The sequence below is a fragment of the Myotis davidii genome, unplaced genomic scaffold (genome assembly GCF_000327345.1).
Source record: "Myotis davidii unplaced genomic scaffold, ASM32734v1 scaffold77, whole genome shotgun sequence".
Lineage (NCBI taxonomy): Eukaryota > Metazoa > Chordata > Mammalia > Chiroptera > Vespertilionidae > Myotis > Myotis davidii.
The window spans coordinates 3144541-3162452 of NW_006289713.1; the positions used below are offsets into that span (position 1 = coordinate 3144541).

Below are 17912 nucleotides of genomic sequence, written 5' to 3' on the forward strand. Positions count from 1 at the left end.
CACTGGTTTCTATGCCAGTCAGTGTCAGAAGCTCCACCTATGAGGCAGCCATTGGCTCCTCACAGTTCACCCAGATTTGGTTCTGAGTGGTCTGTTTCTATGCCAGTCAGTGTCTCTGGGCCTATCTCCGGGCCTGATCAGAGAGGCGGTGCTCATCAGCAGCCCCCGGAGAGGCCCGGAGAGAAAGAGAGGTGTGGCTGCTGGCGAAGCCCAGGGAGAGGGGGAGAGGGGGGCGGTGCAGAGAGAGAGAGAGGCAACAGCTGATCACCAGCTATCACGGAGGCTGTGGATCAGACCCTGCCTCTCTCTCTGGGCCTGATCTGCAGCCCCCTCAGCAGTCAGTGCTGGGTCGCTACGGCAACCCAGCACTGACTGTAGGACTGACTTCCAGTGTTCATCAAGCCTTCGGTCAGTCGTTACAGACCCTGGGTTTTTATATATATGAATGTGACACAGAAAGTGATCAGTGCAGTAGTTCTACTTATTTTGTAGTAAGGTTGCTAAGAGAAAGAGTCAGTGGGAACTCGGAGGCAGATAGGCTGGAACAGACATAAATCCACAGTAAATACCTGCTCGTGTGAACAGGCCGATGAGGCATGGACAGGAACTTAGGAGAGGCAGCAGCACTTGGTGAGTGTGTAGAATGGAAAAGCGCAGAAAACGCTCTTGTTTGGGGAAGCTGCAGAAGGTGGCTCTTCGGATGTGAACTTTAGGAGCCTTCCTGAGCTAACAATCATGAAGAGAGCTCATGTGCCTGCTATACCTATCCACAAAGCTGGGTTCTCTGCCTTCAAGATGTATTTGGAATGGTGCTGCCTGATTAAACACAATGACAGGATAGTAACATAATATAAAAACCTGATTATATTTCAAAATCTCTAGTGGAATTTTGCTCAGGCATAGAGACAGAAACAACAGGGAGATCAAGATCAACAGACTTGCCGTAACCGGTTTGGCTCAGTGGATAGAGCATCAGCCTGTGGACTGAAAGGTCCCAGGTTCGATTCCAGTCAAGGGCATGTACCTTGGTTGCGGGCACATCCCCAGTGGGAGGTGTGCAGGAGGCAGCTGATCGATGTTTCTCTCTCACCAATGTTTCTGACTCTCTATCCCTCTCCCTTCCTCTCGGTAAAAAATCAATAAAATATATTTTTTTAAAAAAAGATCAACAGACTTACTTTTCTCATCAATTAAAGTTCAGGCTATATCTTAATTAGGATCAAATTTCCCTCCCAGTATGAATACAAACCATTAAATTGTCAAAAACAAAGAGAAACTACTGATAGTGACCTGTACTTTCTTACCCCACCCCGACATCTCTGGCCTGACCAAGAGAAACATCACATTGAAGCTGCTGAGAACCAATTCTACTGTGCCTGGCCCACAACTTTATCACCAAGGCAACTCAGAGGAACTGTGGATTTTAATTTTTCATTTCTTTGGCTTTTTGGCTCTTTTCCATGGAAGCTGTTATAGTTATATGTTAATACTGCTTCAGGACACTGATTAAAACCTCATGTGTATGTTCAAGAAGAAATTTTCAAACCAAGAAACTCCAATTTAAATAAGTGCAATTCTCCCAAGGCCCTCTGAGGGTTCAAGAGAAAATCCAAGGTCTATAACTATCCTTTCATTTCCTAGTCTAGCAACACATGCTCTTCACGACCGGCTCATGGCAGACATCAGGCACTCATGGTGACAATGGGAAAACAGGTGTTTCAAAGGGGAGCACTGCACTTGGTTTTGAGAATAACAAGTATTATTATCTTGAAGTAAATGAGTTCTGTGTTTATGGTTCATGTTTTATAAAAAAAGGAAGATCATCCAGAATTCTGTCATAATTATTCAAAGGTTGCAAACATCACTTTAATAAAAACTCTTCAAAAGAACATGAAAAATTTATACATATATATCAATCACTGATTTCAGAGAGGTGGGAAGAGGGAGAGAGAGACAGAAATATCAATGATGAGAGAGAATCATTGATTGGCCACCTCCTGCACACCCCCTACTAGAGATGGAGCCTGCAACCTAAGCATGTGCCCTGACCAGAAATCAAACCATGACTTCCTGGTTCATAGATGGACGCTCAACCACTGAGCCATGCCAGCTGGGCAAGGACATGAAAATTTTAATCCCCCGAATTCACCAGCAATTTCACTAGATCTTAGAAAGCAAATCACTCCCTAGAAACCCTCACAGTTGGCACACTTCTCTTTGTGAAAACAATTCGTATCAAATGTATTCAATGATGGTCTCCGTTACTTTTGTCCAAGATTAGAAAAATTCCAGCAGTAGCTGGAGTTTGACAGCAATATCCATGAACAAAACCTACCTTGTTTTATTCTACAGCTACTGTACAAACACAGTGATCAACAACATTTATGTCAATTTACAGAAAACAGTTATAAACAGATGTGGAGTTTCATTTACAATTCTAAGAGCTACCTGAAACTCCACAAAGAGGCAGATGCAGCCCAGAGTCCTGCAGTCAATGTGTCCCCATCGGATGTCCTTAGCCACCAAGTAAAGCCAGTATTTCCCTGAGGCTAATGCAGCTCCGCCCTCTGGCTCCCCACTCCTCCATCCCTCCCTGTGGCAATGCAGTGTCTGGGGATCTACTACAGCAAGCAGCATGGAGTGAAGGCAGGTTAGCACTTACCTGCCCATCCTGTCCCACATGGTGTATCTGTAGATTGCCCTGCAAAATGGATGAAAAAAAAGAGAGATCAAGAATAAAAATGACTTCAAGACATAGCGGCAAAAACTTCCCCATGCCATTCGTGAGTAACCAGCAAAACCATGAACACCAAGTCTACAAAAACTCAACCCTTGTAGAAATAAGCGCTCAAAACAAAATATTTAAGCTGAGTTTACAGGTTACTATTTTTTCTTATAAAAAATAACAAACTAAAAACAAAACATTTTCACCCCTCCCTCGACTGCAAATGCAATTTTCTTCTAACTTTTATTTTGAGACAAGTTTAGATTCACAAGAAGAATCAAAAGTGGTATAGCAAGAAGTCCCTGTACCCATCACCCAGGTTCCCCCATGGAGACATCTTACATAAGAATAGTGCATTATCACAAACACGAAATTGGCAGGACACAATACAATTAACCAGACCACAGGCCTACTGGGATCTCACCAGTTGGAAATTCATTTTCACTTGTTTTTTAAAAAAAGTAATTGATTTAAGTTTGATAGGTTCTGCTAAATGTCTCTTTGCAGACATCCTTATTTTGACAAAATAATTATTTTTAAATGAACAAGGTAAAACTTTATTGTGATAAGACAATTGTATATTGTAACCTATTACAAAGTAATCATTAATATTATCAACAATGTCTTCTAATTCATTGCATTCAATTCCTAATGGAAACAAAAAAAAATACTGGATTATTTAGACAAGAGGGATTCAGCTATGAAAACTGAAAAAGGGGATAAAATCGGTTTCAAAAGTTTAAATTCAAGAATTAGTCTTATGCCCAGCCCTGGTGGCTCAGTGGTTGAGCATGGACCTATGAACCAGGAGGTCTCGATTTGATTCCTGGTCAGGGCATACGCACAGGTTGCGGGCTCAATTCCCAGTGTGGGGCATGCAAGAGGCAGCAGATCCATGATTTTCTCTCATCATTGATGTTTCTATATCTCCCTCTCCCTTCCTCTCTGAAATTAATAAAAATGTATATTTTTAAAAAATACTGATTCTTTTAGCAAAAATAATATTAAAATGTATGTTGATTATTTCCTTTTACTATTATATCAATTTTCCTTCTTTTCAAATGACTTACCAGCAAATTAAGCATTCTGACTAAGTGTACGCGCCTTCTAGATTGACACTTCTTAATTGTCGTTTGGCCATCCCTTGTCTGTGTCTTTAAAAATTAAGCCTCCCTGCCCTTCAACAGGACACCCCACTTAGTCTGCAGGTTTCCTGCACCACTCTGCACATTTCCCGAGGAACCCACATTAGGGTGAGCCAGCAGACTCTCTAATCACCATCCAGCTCTTTAACTCTGATAGGCCTCTCAAGGCCATCTCCAAGTTCACTGCCTGCTGCTCTCCTTCCCCTGCCACAGCTTCAGCCACACCAACGTGCTTTCTCTCACTCCCTCGTTTGGACACATGACGATTACTGAATTAATTACTCCTATGAATGAATCAATCCCCTCCTTTGACCAGGTATTTACTGCTCTTCTCATAGGAATTCATTCAGCCATGTATCCCTATTCTTCCCTCAGAACCCCTGCTTATCTCTTCCCTTTGCAGGCTGGGCCCACGGACAAATCTTCGGGGACCAAATGAAAGAATTTCCCTTAGAAAGCATCCCAGAGCCCCTCTGTTCTCTGCACCAGCGAGTGCTCGTCACTTCCGGCCCTCCTAGCACACTCATCTCAGTGCACTGTGGGGAGACACTACCTCACATTTTCACACAGCAACCTGCACAGACTGGGAGCTCAGCAAATGCCTCACACACGAGTCAGTAAGCAAATTACCACCACCTCCACCTCAGCCCCTGGGTTCTGGAAACTGAAAAGTCAAAGGGGCACGAATGCCTTATCTAGTTAAGGAAAGCAGCCTAGCATGCCACTAGAATGTGAGCAGAAGTGTCCACAAAGCAGCTCTGAAAAGCCATTAGGCACCATTAAACTAGTCAAATGCTTCCCTCGAAAGGTTCTCCTGAAAGGCTCTTTGACAAGTTAGCACTTGCACAGTCGCTGCTGGATCTGTACCTGCTTTCGCCGTTGGTGTGTGAGGAAACCCGACACCATGTAACAACACACCACAGTGCAGGTCTGCACAAAGCTGGTACTATCTTCCCAGCCTAGAAATAAGTATGTTTTTAGCTCCCAGTCCATGCTGCCAGGGGCACGCCGTTCCACACCATGCTTGGCCAGCAGAGCGAGTGTGCACTGCTCGGCAGCCACAGGCAAAGTCAGAGGAAGACAAGTACACTGAGTCTACTGATGCTCTCTTGTGCTGTAGGAAACGATCGTCAGTGTTCCCCTAACAGGCAGCCAACAACCACCCATGCCCTGGACAAGAAGGCTAGAAAGACAAGGTCCCCCCTGAGGGGCTCAGAGAATATCAGCGCCGCTCAGAGAATATCAGCGGCCTGTGGACTGAAGCTCACCTTCCAATAACACAGATGGTCTACCTGACCTTCACACACTGACCCCCTATAGCAGCTGATACACATATGCAACAGCACTTGTGCAGCTGGGATGGACTCCCTACATTCTGTTTTTATTATGGATTAGAATTAATGAAAAGCAGAACACCACCAGTGATTAGAAGCCTGGATCTCATGAACTTAAGGCAGCTGAGGCAATCCTAGGAGTGGCAGGAATGGGAAAAGCCATGAAAAGATGCACTGAAAGCTCACAGGACGTACACATGCAGTCTCACCAGTTCCCAATCAACCCACAACGTGGCACTGGTCTTCCAGAGACAGAGCCCAGTCTCATGAAGGTGAGGAGAACCTGTGAGGTCATGTCACAGGAGCAGGGCCCCACCTCCTGCTCTTCCCACTCTCCAAGCCGGGGAACTCCCTGGGGCAGGAGAGCAGGACCACAGCCATGCTGGGAATTAGATCTGCATCTCAGATGGGAAGACAGGAAAGCAGGATGGGCAGGGAGAAAAAGGGTATTCGGAGGTCAGCTCCAGCCAGAAGCAAAAACTGGATATAGCAAGTGTTGACAAAGAAAACTAGACTGCCCATATAAACCCGCAGTGCAGCAAAGGCAGGAAGACAGGCAGGGCCAGTTTGTGCCCAAGGAAATGAGAGTCGGATGGTCAATGCTGGACGTTGTGTTGTCTGGGGATTCCCAGTTGTCTGCCCCATCTGACAAAGATCAGAATGCAGAAAGGCCACAGGCAGTGCTGGTGGCCACGACTCACCTCGCTGTCCTGCGTGATCTGCACCTGCTCCCCTTGAGGCACCTGAGCAATGTGGAGGTGACCCTGTGGGATCCGCAGCGAAAGAAGACAACAAGAAGCATCAGAAGAAAATCAAAACCAGAGGAAACAAAAAACATTTTCTGAAATTTTTGTTCTTAACTATCTGCTCACGATTCAAAAAAAGACAACTAAATCCTGAATAGTGTAATATAATATGTACATAGTATTAGCTACTTAATAGCCTCTTGAAATTAAACTGTTAGTATATAACACATACAGAACATTTTGCAGTAATTCTTAAAGGAGCAATGGAGCCTAGGAAAATTCTGTTAAGTCTTTAAATTTGCTTAAACTGAACAAGCAAATTTCAGAATATGAAGAACATATACAAAAAAAAATAGAAACAGAAATTTCTAGAAAATTAGAATTATCTTTAAAAAAAAATCATACTATTAACTCAGAGTGATCAGAAACTTTGTGTGCCCTAATCGATTTGGCTCAGTGGATAGAGCGTCGGCCTGTGGACTGAAGGGTCCCAGGTTCAATTCCAGCCAAGGGCACATGCCCAGGTTGCAGGCTCAATCCCCAGTGCAGGGACATGCAGGAGGCAGCCAATCAGTGATTCTCTTTCATCATTGATGTTTCTATCTCTCCCTCTCCCTTCCTCTCTGAAATCAATAAAAATATTTAAAAAAAGAAAGACACTTTGTGGAACTACCCGGAAGGGTCTCCCAGAGATCTGGGAGCCTGGCATGGCTACAGAGCAGTGTGGGATTGTGGGGAGGGAACTTGTACATGTGCATCTACATCAAAAACAGGTCAGTCAATATTTTTTAAATTAAAAAAACACATGACTATTTAAACAGCTGGAATAGACACTAATAAATAAATCAAAACATCCAACTATACAATGCATTTATGTTTGTAGAAACAGGCAGATAAGTAGTTCCAATAAATCTTAACTTTGCTCAGTGATACTGCTCAGTGATATGAATACCCATGATTGTATTTAAAAATTCTATCTTGCCCTGGCCAATTTGGCTCAGTGGATAGAGTGTCGGCCTGTAGAATGAAGGGTCCCAGGTTCCATTCCGGTCAAGAGCACATGCCCAGGTTGCGGGCTCAATCCCCAGTAGGGAGCGTTGATGTTTCTATCTCTCTCTCCCTCTTCTTTCCTTTCTGAATTCAATAAAAATATATTTTTTAAATAAAATTCTATCTTAATAAAAATGAATATTAAGCTACTGTAGAAATTTCTATTGATTTCCTTTTACTATGTCTATGTGAACCCTGTGTCCAAGTTATTCTGAAATTCTTTCACAAAACTTTCTAAAGAGTAACTGCTTTTGTGACTGTCAATTAAACAAAGAATTCACTTCTTTTAACTGCTTCAACTCCTTTGGAAGAAGAAAAACTTCATTAAAAGTCCTCATCAATACTTTCTGGAAGCGCACCCCTTTCCAGGCAGTGTAACATCAAACTGAGACAGGTGACATCAAACTGAGGTCACCCTTGGATGGGATAGGGGTTCCAGGAGAAAGCCCTGGTGATGCAGATGTACAAAAAGAGTCTAGGTGTGACTTACACATCAACACAATCTCAGGGGCACACTGAAAACATCCCATTCTCTAGCAAAGTTCCTGCCCCCCACACCTTGGCTACAGGACCCACACAGAGCAACAAGGCTAAGTGAACTCACCGCTGAGCTAACTGCCCACACAAGCTCAACCCAAGTCCCACTAGCCAAAGGAAATGCTACACAATAACTAAGGTGACCAGCTTTTTCATTGACCCTAGAAGAAAATTACTTTTTCTTCCCCCAGTAAAAGGGCACTTGTGTTTCCAAAGTGAGAAAATATCTATGACACCTCCCAGGAGGACAGGCAGCAGCATGCACCCTTAGAGCTGACAGTGACCAGCGGGTGCAGTACAGCCATGAAGGGCCCTCGACAATGTCAGGGTCACCCAGTAATGACCTTCCTTTTGAAATGTAAGAGTTCGCACCCTAATTACTTCTACTTTAACATGCACTTTTAACCTCATCCCAAACTATCCATGTGATCCAGAAACACAGGGAGAACTGGTCTTGGTTTTCCTAATCCCTGCCACACCCTCCCTTCCAGTTCATTCATGGAGACAGGCTAGTAGAAAGGTACATACTACTTGGACCTGTCCATCCTCTCCAATCTGGTGGATCTGGACCTGTTGGGCGTTGGCCAGGGCATAGTGCAGGGCCTGCGGCTGGGGCTGTGGTATCTCACTGGCGGGTGGTGGCGTGCTCATCAGGCTCTCTGTGGGAAAACAGACGGCTCAGCATCAACCCAGGAGACAAGCATAGGTACACACATCCAGGCTGCCTTCTCTTCCCCAACCCCAAACCCAAACTCCCACAGAAGAGGGAAATTCTTCATTCTGAAATCCAAGTCAACATGCCCCAACAGAGAGCATGGCATTTTGTAGAGCTTATCAGTAATTAGGGTTAGATAAGAAAGATTTCTGACCTGTAGATAGAAGGAATCTAAAGAACTGACTATTCACCAATAGACAATTCACATCTACTTATTTAAATGAAGTTTCTCAGGATATATACTGACAAAATGAAAAATGTAAAAAAAGTAGATATTAAACTCTGTTTTAAATCAGCAATAAGTAGTATTTGTCCTTGGAGAATGAAACTAACTAAAGAAAAAAGCTCCACTCACTTATTTAAAGATACACCTCTAATAAAATTTTACTTTCTATATTTAATCCCAAATGATGTTTGTTTTGATAATGTGTATTAATTTTAACTGTAAAATCTCAATCAGAGAAATTTTCTTAAGTACTTTTACTAGAGAAAAGCTTTTCATGTATTTTTTAAATAATTTAATGATGAACATCAAATTGACATGGTATATTGAGTCCCTGCATGTATGTTTTTTAAAGTAATATAGCAGCCCGACCGGTGTGGCTCAGTGGTTGAGCATCAACCTATGAACCAGGAGGTCAACACATGACCAGGGTTGGGGACTCGATCCCCAGTAGTGAGTGTGCAGGAGGCAGCTTATCAATGATTCTCATCACTGATGTTTCCCTCTCTGAAATCAATAAAAATAAATAAATAAGTTAGTAAGTAAGTAATACAGCAGTATGCCAGAAATTACATCCTTTTAAATTATTTCAAAGTATAATTAAAAATTTTAGGTGACAACATTTTAAAATGTCAACTTAAAAATATGCGAAGAAGAACACTTTTCCAAACTTCTTTAAGAGGGTAATGATCAAAACATTTAAAATCCACTCTCCCAGTTAATAAGAGCTATATAGCTAAACAGGTTCCTAAATAATTTCTGCTACAATGTTAATAAAAATCAACTGATTTTGCTGGTTTTCAAAAATATAATCAAAAGGAATGACAGTCCCCAGAGTTCCAAAAAACCATAGATAGCATTTGTGTGTATAATTGTTCCCAAACCTAAGATTCAAATTATTGAATTTACCATTTAATCAATAGCTCCCTATAATTATACAACATAAAGACCACTTTAAATTCATGTTTTGTAATTTATATAGATATCAAAGTCTAGTACAAAAACTTGCATTGGTGACTCTGTGATCAAAAACAGACCAAGATCTACGGCAAGTGACAGGAGACAAGCATGGTCGGATAGACCTGAGGCCAAGAGACAGTGCTGGTGCGGCTCTGGAGCACAGTGCCCATTGGAAGAGACTGAAACAGAAAGGACAGGCCACCCAATGGGCCTCCTCTCCTCCCCAGCCTGGATCTTCTCTATGTCCAATGGAAAACCAGCTGCAAGAGCTGGTTCCCTGCAACTCTAAAATATGGGGCACTAAATAGATGCCTACCTAAGGTCTTCATCTCACCAATGAGACCTGTGGGGGGAAAATGCTGAATTGTATTTTAAACAATAAAATGTAGCCATCTTAAAATCAAGCACATATAAAAATTTATACAGTATTGCTAGATAAGAGAGAGCAACTCAAATGTTTCAATAAATTCATTTTTTTTAAATGCTTTGAAACTAGTGGCTTTATGGTTCGTGTTCAAACTGGCAGTACTAACCTTGGCTCAGAATTTTATTTATAGCATTTATTTGGAAGTTCCTTTGATGTCAGCTGATAATTCAAAAGTAAGCAAGACACCCCAGATGGAACTACTACCAATAATATGATCCTGGTTTAGTTACATTTTACTGAATCATTTCTGTCACCAGAATAGCCTTACATGATCAGATTTGCTTTGTTAAGCTGAGTTTGCATAAAGAACGACAAAAATTCCAGAAGTCCCTTTAACCACCGGCTGAGTTTGCATAAAGAACAACGACAAAAATTCCAGAAGTCCCTTTAACCACCTATTTTTGCTTCACCTAGTTTTAGGCAAGTACGCAGTATATTAAAACAGAGAACAATTAAAACAACACAAATTTAAAAAGCAATGTGCTTTTCTTGAAGTTTGATTTTAAAACTTGAATGTGCTCTATGCTTCTCTCAAAACTAATTTGATTCCAGCGCTCACGAGGAGGAAGCCCCTGGCCTCTCCAAAACTGAGCAGGAAGGCGGCACTTGCCAGGGTTTATTAGTAGGAGCATGAGACTAAATATAATGGCTCAGAAAGACATTCTACATCCTCTCCAGACAAATAAACACCTGAAGGCAAGGGAATATAATTATGCTCATCTCTCTCCTGGGTTTTTTAAAAGCCCACCTTGAATGCCACCCTCCTCCTTACCCATCTGTGTTACTTCCTACTCCAAACACCTCGCACCGAGCAACATGGTACATAACTCGGCAGAGGGAGGAAGTAAAGGAGCTGCTCAGCACAGCGCATGGCATGTCCTGACTGAACCGTCCTTCGGCCTCAGCCCACACCGCATCAGTGGTGGTGGCCCTGGTCCACATGCCCTCTTCTATTGCCAGCAAGGGCCTCAGTGGGTCTGCTTGTGGCTCCGCACCGTCACAGAAGCAGCCATTTTCTAAATAACTTCAGCTGGCATGTGTGCACAGAGTTAAGGTTTGAATTGCTAGTATCCGAGGGCAGCTATAGATTCGGCAGGTAAGGGGCCTTATTCAGGACCACCCCCCAAGTCCTGCAACGCAAACTGCTCCAGGCTGCTTCCCTAAGCGTACCTGATGCACTGTACGAGGAGGAGGATGGCGTTCTCCGAGAGAAGCTCTTGACGGCCAGGCTCTGGCCTCGCTGTTTCCGCCGCCAGGCTGTCCGGCATTTGGAGTCGATGCTCTGTTTGATTCGGTACCAGTCAGATTCTGTGATTCCAAATTTATAAAAGAGGTGACCTGGAAGAAAACGTCCCAAATAAAAACACCATGAGGTGAAGGCCTTCCTTTTGGGTCCTGGCTGTTTGGGAGCAATTTGAACACAAAAATGTGATTGGGGCTGAGAGTCCCTCCGCTCCCCACTGCAGGCATGCTGGTTATATGTTATAAATTCTTTTCATTTATTTAAGTTTTAAATAACTCTGACTGGACCCACTCAAACAAGCTAGGTGGTGAGGCTCACAGGAGCTTCCCAGATGCTCCACAAACTTTTCTCTCTCCTCTAACTTCCTTAATGTCGACAATAAAATCAAAGATTCCAATAATTTTATCAAAACTGTTTTTCCAGACTCCATCTATGTTTATTTATGTCTTCCTGGCTGCCTCCCTCCCTTCTTTCAAGTCTTGGCTTGAATAGGACCTCAATTATCCTACCCTTAACCAGTCCCTTTGACCCTAAGGTTCCTCCCACCTCTCCTTCCGTCCTTGGTCTCTAACATTTTAGAGAATTTATATATTTATTGTGTTTACTCTTTGCTTCTCTCAGAGACACAGGGATCTTTGTTTTGTGTACCCATGTATGCCAAGAACCAAGACTATCTGAGCCCATACTAAATGCTTCAACACTCGATGACTAACTGGTGACTACAACTCTTCTTAAAACATCTCCATTGCAACTTGAGTCTGCATTTGGCTTGTGGAGCTCTCCATGTGTCTCCATCTGCCTCCCCATCAGAATGGAAACTCCCTAAGGGCGGAGGTGATTTTTTACTCCCTAGAGCAGTGGTCGCCTACCTTTAAGACCTCACAGACCACAGTGGTCCACAGATCACCAGTTGGCGACCACTGCCCTAGAGCCCCCACACCCAAATAGAACTGAACTGCTAGTCACAGAGGGTGCATGTAGCCTTGCAGTCCAGTAGTTTAGCCTGCACATAACAGAGCATATTACTGGCACCCACATTTGTTAACCTCTTACATCACAGATAGCTCTCAATATGTGACCGAATGACATTCAGAGACCCCCTTATCAACAAAGAGGAACCCAGTGACATGGGAGGCCATTGAGGAGTGGGTGGCAGATCGAGACCCTTCATTGCCAGCCCTGTCCACCTCTCACTAGACCATACCACCTCTTCTTTATGCTGAATCAACAGAAAGTAAGGTCATGAACGTGGGAACTACAAGAAATGCTTCAGAGCAGGGTGACCTCCTCTCTAGCTGGCTCATGCAACTTCACTGATTAATGGGAAAACAAATGGATGAAATTCAAAACTTGAATAATAAAAAGATTAAGCTAAAAAACATCCTGTTTCAACTACTAAGAGCATTAAGTTAGGGCCATCTACTAAGAATTAACTTGATGCACAATTCCTAAAATCTGTCCCTCTCAAGACCAAAATACTACAAATAATCAAAACAAAGGCAGTATGTGTTCTATTAAGTATCAAAAGTTTCTTTCATCTTGGAAAGACATTTCTGGAGTTTTTCTATGAGCATATGCTTAAGACATCTTTGACTCTAAATGTAATGAAAACCCAAATTTCTATAATCTAGATTAAAAAAATTGAGGGAAGGAGAGATAGGATTTATAGGATCTGAAAGAACAAAAACCTGAGGGAGTTTTAGCAGCACTGTAATCCTCATGCATAAAAGGAAATACATAAATGAAGCAGCATGAATCTTTGCTTTCTGATATTCAGGTCATCTCTAAAATAATCACAGAATCATTCATCAATACCTACTGAGGGATTGCTACTTGCCAGGTATGGCTTTAGGTGCAGGGGATGGCCTCACAAAGTTCCAGGCTAGTGACCAACATTAGTGACAACAAAAGCCAACCACTGCCGTAGTTGCAGAAGAAACAAACATTAGCTGTAGTTGTATAGTCACTGGAGAACTCAACTCCTGGCTGTAATTACAGGGGAATGCAACTATCAGAGATACAGTTATGTATCTACAGGAGAACCCAACTCCTGACTGTAGTTATAGGGGAGTGCAACTATCAAAACTAGAATTATGTAGCTACAGGAGATCCCAACTCCTAACTATAGTTGCATAGTTGCCCAACTACAACTGTGGTCTCCACGACAAGAAAAGAAACAGCAACCACACACAGTATCAAAATATCTTATCTACATGTATCTATATCTATCTATCTGTATCTATCCATCTATATCTATAGTTAAATCTATATCTATATGTAAAAGCCTAAATAACCATTATGGCAGAACGACCAGAATGACCAATTGACCAGTCGCTATGATGCGCACTGACGACCAGGGGGCAGATGCTCAATGCAGGACATCCCCCGAGGGGTCCCAGATTGCGAGAGAGCACAGGCAGGGCTGAGGGATGCCTGCCCTCCCTCCCCTCCGCAGTGCACAAATTTCATGTACCAGGCCTCTAATTAGGTTATATGCTGCAAGAGAACATTCTAGCACTAGCCGATTTGGCTCAGTGGATAGAGCATTGGCCTGCAGACTGAAGAGTCCCGGGTTCAATTCCAGTCAAGAACACATGCTTGGGTTGTGGGCTCGATCCCCAGTAGGGGGTGTGCAGGAGGCAGCCAGTCAATGATTCTCTCTCATCATTGATGTTTCTATTTCTCTCTCCCTCTCTGAAATCAATAAAAGTATATTTAAAAAAAGAGAGAAACATTCTACAAACCATCCTCCTGTTCTCACACCTTCACATTCAAGGAAAACCAACTGAATGCCTCAAGGGATAAATGAAATTATATACAATTTTAAAAACTTGTCAGGAACAAAAAATATATACAAGACACACAGATATATAAATATAAAAAATGAGCAAAAGCATGAACATATAAATTCAACTTTGTAAAACCCAATTTGCCAGTGAAAACCTGGCTTACATCCTTTGACAAAAAAAAATATACATCATGTAGTTATATATTATCCATTTTTTAATTCTCCTAAGACATCATATTACATAATTCCTTCCAAAAGCAACTTAAGACTCAAATGCATGGCAAATGCCACCCTGGTGACTGCCAAGAAAAACTAACTAATGAATCAGCAACACAAATGTTCCCCTGCTGAGAGCCCTAGGGGGAGCGACAGGGGATGGATCCAATGGGGCAGTGGAGTCAGCTCTGCCCTCAAGAACCCTTGGCCACCAGCAGGCAGCTCCAAGAAGGAGTCCTGATGGCAGAGGATGCAGCCCCCTGACCTCACGTACTGCTGGATGCTGCTGTTCTGACTTCTCCTATAGCATTCTTCATTTGAACTTAACTGGTACTTCACACTTGTAAAGCATTTTATCTCATAAGAAAACCTCATGAAATAAGAATGCCATTACCCTCACTTCAGTTACAAGCTGAATTATCAGTTAGGAGTGAGACCGGGCTTTAAAGTCAGGCCTCCCTTGGAAGTGCCCGGCTAGCTCAGTCGGTAGAGCATGAGACTCTTAAAGTCAGGCCTCCCAGCGCCCACCCACGTGGAGAAGAACCGGTCACAGCATAAACCCCAGGAGGGCTTCACTCTGTCCTTCAACAGCACCCAAGAGACCCCCTGGGGGGACACTCAGGGGACCAGGGAGAAGATGACATCAATCTCACGCCACAGGCTCTGCTCGTATGACTCCCCACCACTAGGCTATCATCTGGCTGCCCTGTGTAGGAGACACTGCTCAACTCTAAGGCCATTTCTGGTTCGCTGCTGACGGGTCCTTGCACAGGGTCCCTGGGGAGCTGCAGAGCCATCTCACCCGAGGGTGAGCCAAATAGCTCTCTCAGCATCTTTGTGGGAGAGCTGCTCAGCAGGCAAGCCCCCAGGCCGCCCCCAGAAAGACAGCCCCTGAGAGCTGGCCCATCTGCTTTGCTAACAAGATATCGGGCCACCTCCTGAAGATCTGAGAGTCCGTCACTGTTGACTGCCTTCCCACTTTTCAGAATGCCCATGGTTGACAATGGTGGTTCAAATCACAAAAACAGATTCCCAGCTCTCAAATAATGAGCTCCACAGCGGGGCTGAGACACACTGTGGGAAAGAGAAACAGAGGAAATCAAATGCACAGAGACATAATCTCGCATCCCCGGTGGGTGGCAAGAGGCTTATCAGTCACAAAGGAATGAAAACACTATCACTGCTAATGTAATCTCAAGTTCAAGGGGGGGGAGGAGAGGGGGAGAAGCAGAAATCTGAGTGCCAGCAATTTATTTCTTAAAATTACGTCTTGACTTCACAGTGACTGGCCTAGAAAAACAACAGAAATCTTCAGCTCTGAGTGAGGGGAAGCTGGCAGCATGCTCCCCCATGCGGATGGGGTCACACGCCTCACTGACACACCATGCACCTCGCATACCCAGTGTGTCCTGGCTTCAAGGCCAGGTCCACCCCTTCTCCCTGAGCAGTGGTGATCCACTGACTAAAGATAAGCACGATAAGTGACACCACTCCTCAGTTTATAGCAGGGGAGCCCGATGCCGCTGTCAGGCTCTCCAAGCTCAGAATGTGACCTCCCTTGGAAATACAATCTTTGCAGATGTGATTAATTACATTAAGATGAGGTCATACTGGAGAGCAGGGGCTCTACATCCAATATGACGGATATCCCTATAAGGAGAGGAGACGAGACACAGGGAGAAGATGAAACATGTGACGACAGAGGCACAAGACAACAGGACTGTGTGAGACGGAGACATAGAGAATACGCCAGGTGACAATGAAAATACGGAGAAGACAGCCATGTGAAAACAGACACAAGGAAAGATGACCACCTGAGCATTACTGGGTGTCCATGTCACCCAGATTCTGCAGAAACAGCAGAGAATTGGTTGTGCGTGACCAAGTAGCCAATGCCTACACTCGCCACTATTTAAACTCAGTGCTCAGTATTTAATCCATTCGTTCATTTGTTCAGTTTTTTGAGTAACAATCAGCAATACAAACTAAATTGGGCCAAAAGGAAAAAAGGTCAACAAATACTTTTAACCTTTCAAAATTCCATCTGAATTTTAACACTGAGAAGGCAGCAATTTGCAATGGTTCCCAAATAAAGGAGCACTCAAAAGGTGGCCAATTTCCCCACCTGCAGGGAAATAGGACTTGCCTGTTCTGACGATGCAGTGCCTCCCCAACGCCACTCAGACTCCCAGTGGTGACTCCACAGCATGTCCATTCATCCCACCCCATCCCCATCCCCATCCCCATGTGCTTCTGTCTGAGTCCCACTGCCCAGCTTCCCCACCACTGCTGTGGAACATTCTCCAAGCCTCTGCTTAACAACCTGTGTGTCACAGTCTGCACACACGTTCCAAGGCACCCCTCCAAATCATCAGCACCCCTTGCTTGTAGCCCTATGACTCCCTACGGGAACAGTGGCCCACCACCCAGAGGCCATCACACTGCACAATGCTGAGCCAATCCAGGCCACGCTCGGAGCCTTGGCACAAACACCATTCTCCCTCAGGGCCTTCGCCATCAACCACTGCAGCATGGTGAACCGCCCTGTGACTCTTGGGGCTGCAGCTATTCACATATATCTGACTGCATACTGTGCAGCTGGAGCCACTTCTTGTTCATCTTTACATCCCAACAGCACCTCACACTGTGGGTTACACTGTCACATACCATCACATGGTTTGTCACCATGCAAACTTACATGTTCTAAGGCTGCACACACATGAGTGCCATGCCCACAGATCTGCGTGGTGCCCTCTGCTCTAGGCATCATGCTCTAAAGCAGGGGTCCTCAAGCTACGGCCCGTGGGCCACATGCAAATACAAGTATTGTATTTGTTCCCGTTTTTTTACTTCAAAATAAGATATGTGCAGTGTGCATAGGAATTGGTTCATAGTTTTTTTTAAAACTATAGTCCAGCCCTCCAACGGTCTGAGGGACAGTGAACTGGCCCCCTGTTTAAAAAGTTTGAGGACCCCTGCTCTAAAGCATGCATTGGCAGTCGGTTGGCAGACTTCTGTCTGCTTTTGAAAGTTAAGTTTATGGAACACAACCACACCTATTTGTTTACATTTGGTCTGTGGCTGCTTCAGTGCTGAATAGTTCACAACACAGACCCTATGCCCGCAGCCTAACACATCAACTGCATGTCCCTTAGGAAAAGTCTACTGACTCCTGCAACACTGTTCATCTGAGAACTGATGAATTAATTCCCACCTGAGGGACTGATGTCAGCTGATTTCACATACAGTTTCTCAGTAAGCCACTCAAAATGATTCTCAGGGTCTGAAAGGCCCACGCTCCCTGTCTTTCCCATGGGCTGGGTACCAGGCAATACTTACTAAAGAAAATGCTCGACCCAGAAACCCCTCTCCCTGCTCTGTGACTAGTTCTGACGTCTTCTACCCAATAGTGGAGATCTTGACTCGTCCCAAAGCCCCACTTCACAGGGCCCACCCTCCAGCCAGGTCCTTCTTTAAGGAGGTGAGCAGAGAACAGGAAACCCACACTTACACCGGATCCCATAGATGGTGAGGGGGTCGAGCTGCTTCTTGCCATGCTTCCCCTGGCCCGAGAGGTTGGAGACGGCCTGCACCTCCCGGTGAAAGAGGTAGTCCAGCAGCGTCAGCGCCATCTTCTCTGCCGTGCGGCAGTTGGTGCTGATATGCAGCATGTCGGAGGGGATAATGGCGCAGCGCACCCGCATCTCGGGGTTGTTCTCGTCCCCCAGCCAGGTGCCGTTGGGGTAGTCCTCTGAAAGAGAGAAGGGGAGTCTCAGACAAGCTCACACACTCCAAAGGGCCCA

At 44.3% G+C, this 17912-nt stretch overlaps 1 protein-coding gene across 8 annotated transcripts in view; it reads right to left on the minus strand.

Annotated features, from left to right (window-relative positions):
* BANP (BTG3 associated nuclear protein) overlaps positions 1-17912 on the minus strand; it is a 147753-nt gene that overhangs the window by 62206 nt on the left and 67635 nt on the right. For 6 of the 8 annotated variants that reach the window (XM_006762204.2, XM_006762201.2, XM_006762202.2 and 3 more), the window contains 5 exons: positions 17621-17860; positions 11033-11200; positions 8066-8196; positions 5906-5977; positions 2663-2701 (listed from right to left, as the gene is read on the minus strand). In XM_006762204.2, coding sequence (XP_006762267.1) covers positions 2663-2701; positions 5906-5977; positions 8066-8196; positions 11033-11200; positions 17621-17860 — 650 coding nt within the window. The remainder of the gene's footprint in view (positions 1-2662; positions 2702-5905; positions 5978-8065; positions 8197-11032; positions 11201-17620; positions 17861-17912) is intronic. The other 2 variants (XM_006762203.2, XM_006762206.2) reach the window with 1 other exon arrangement.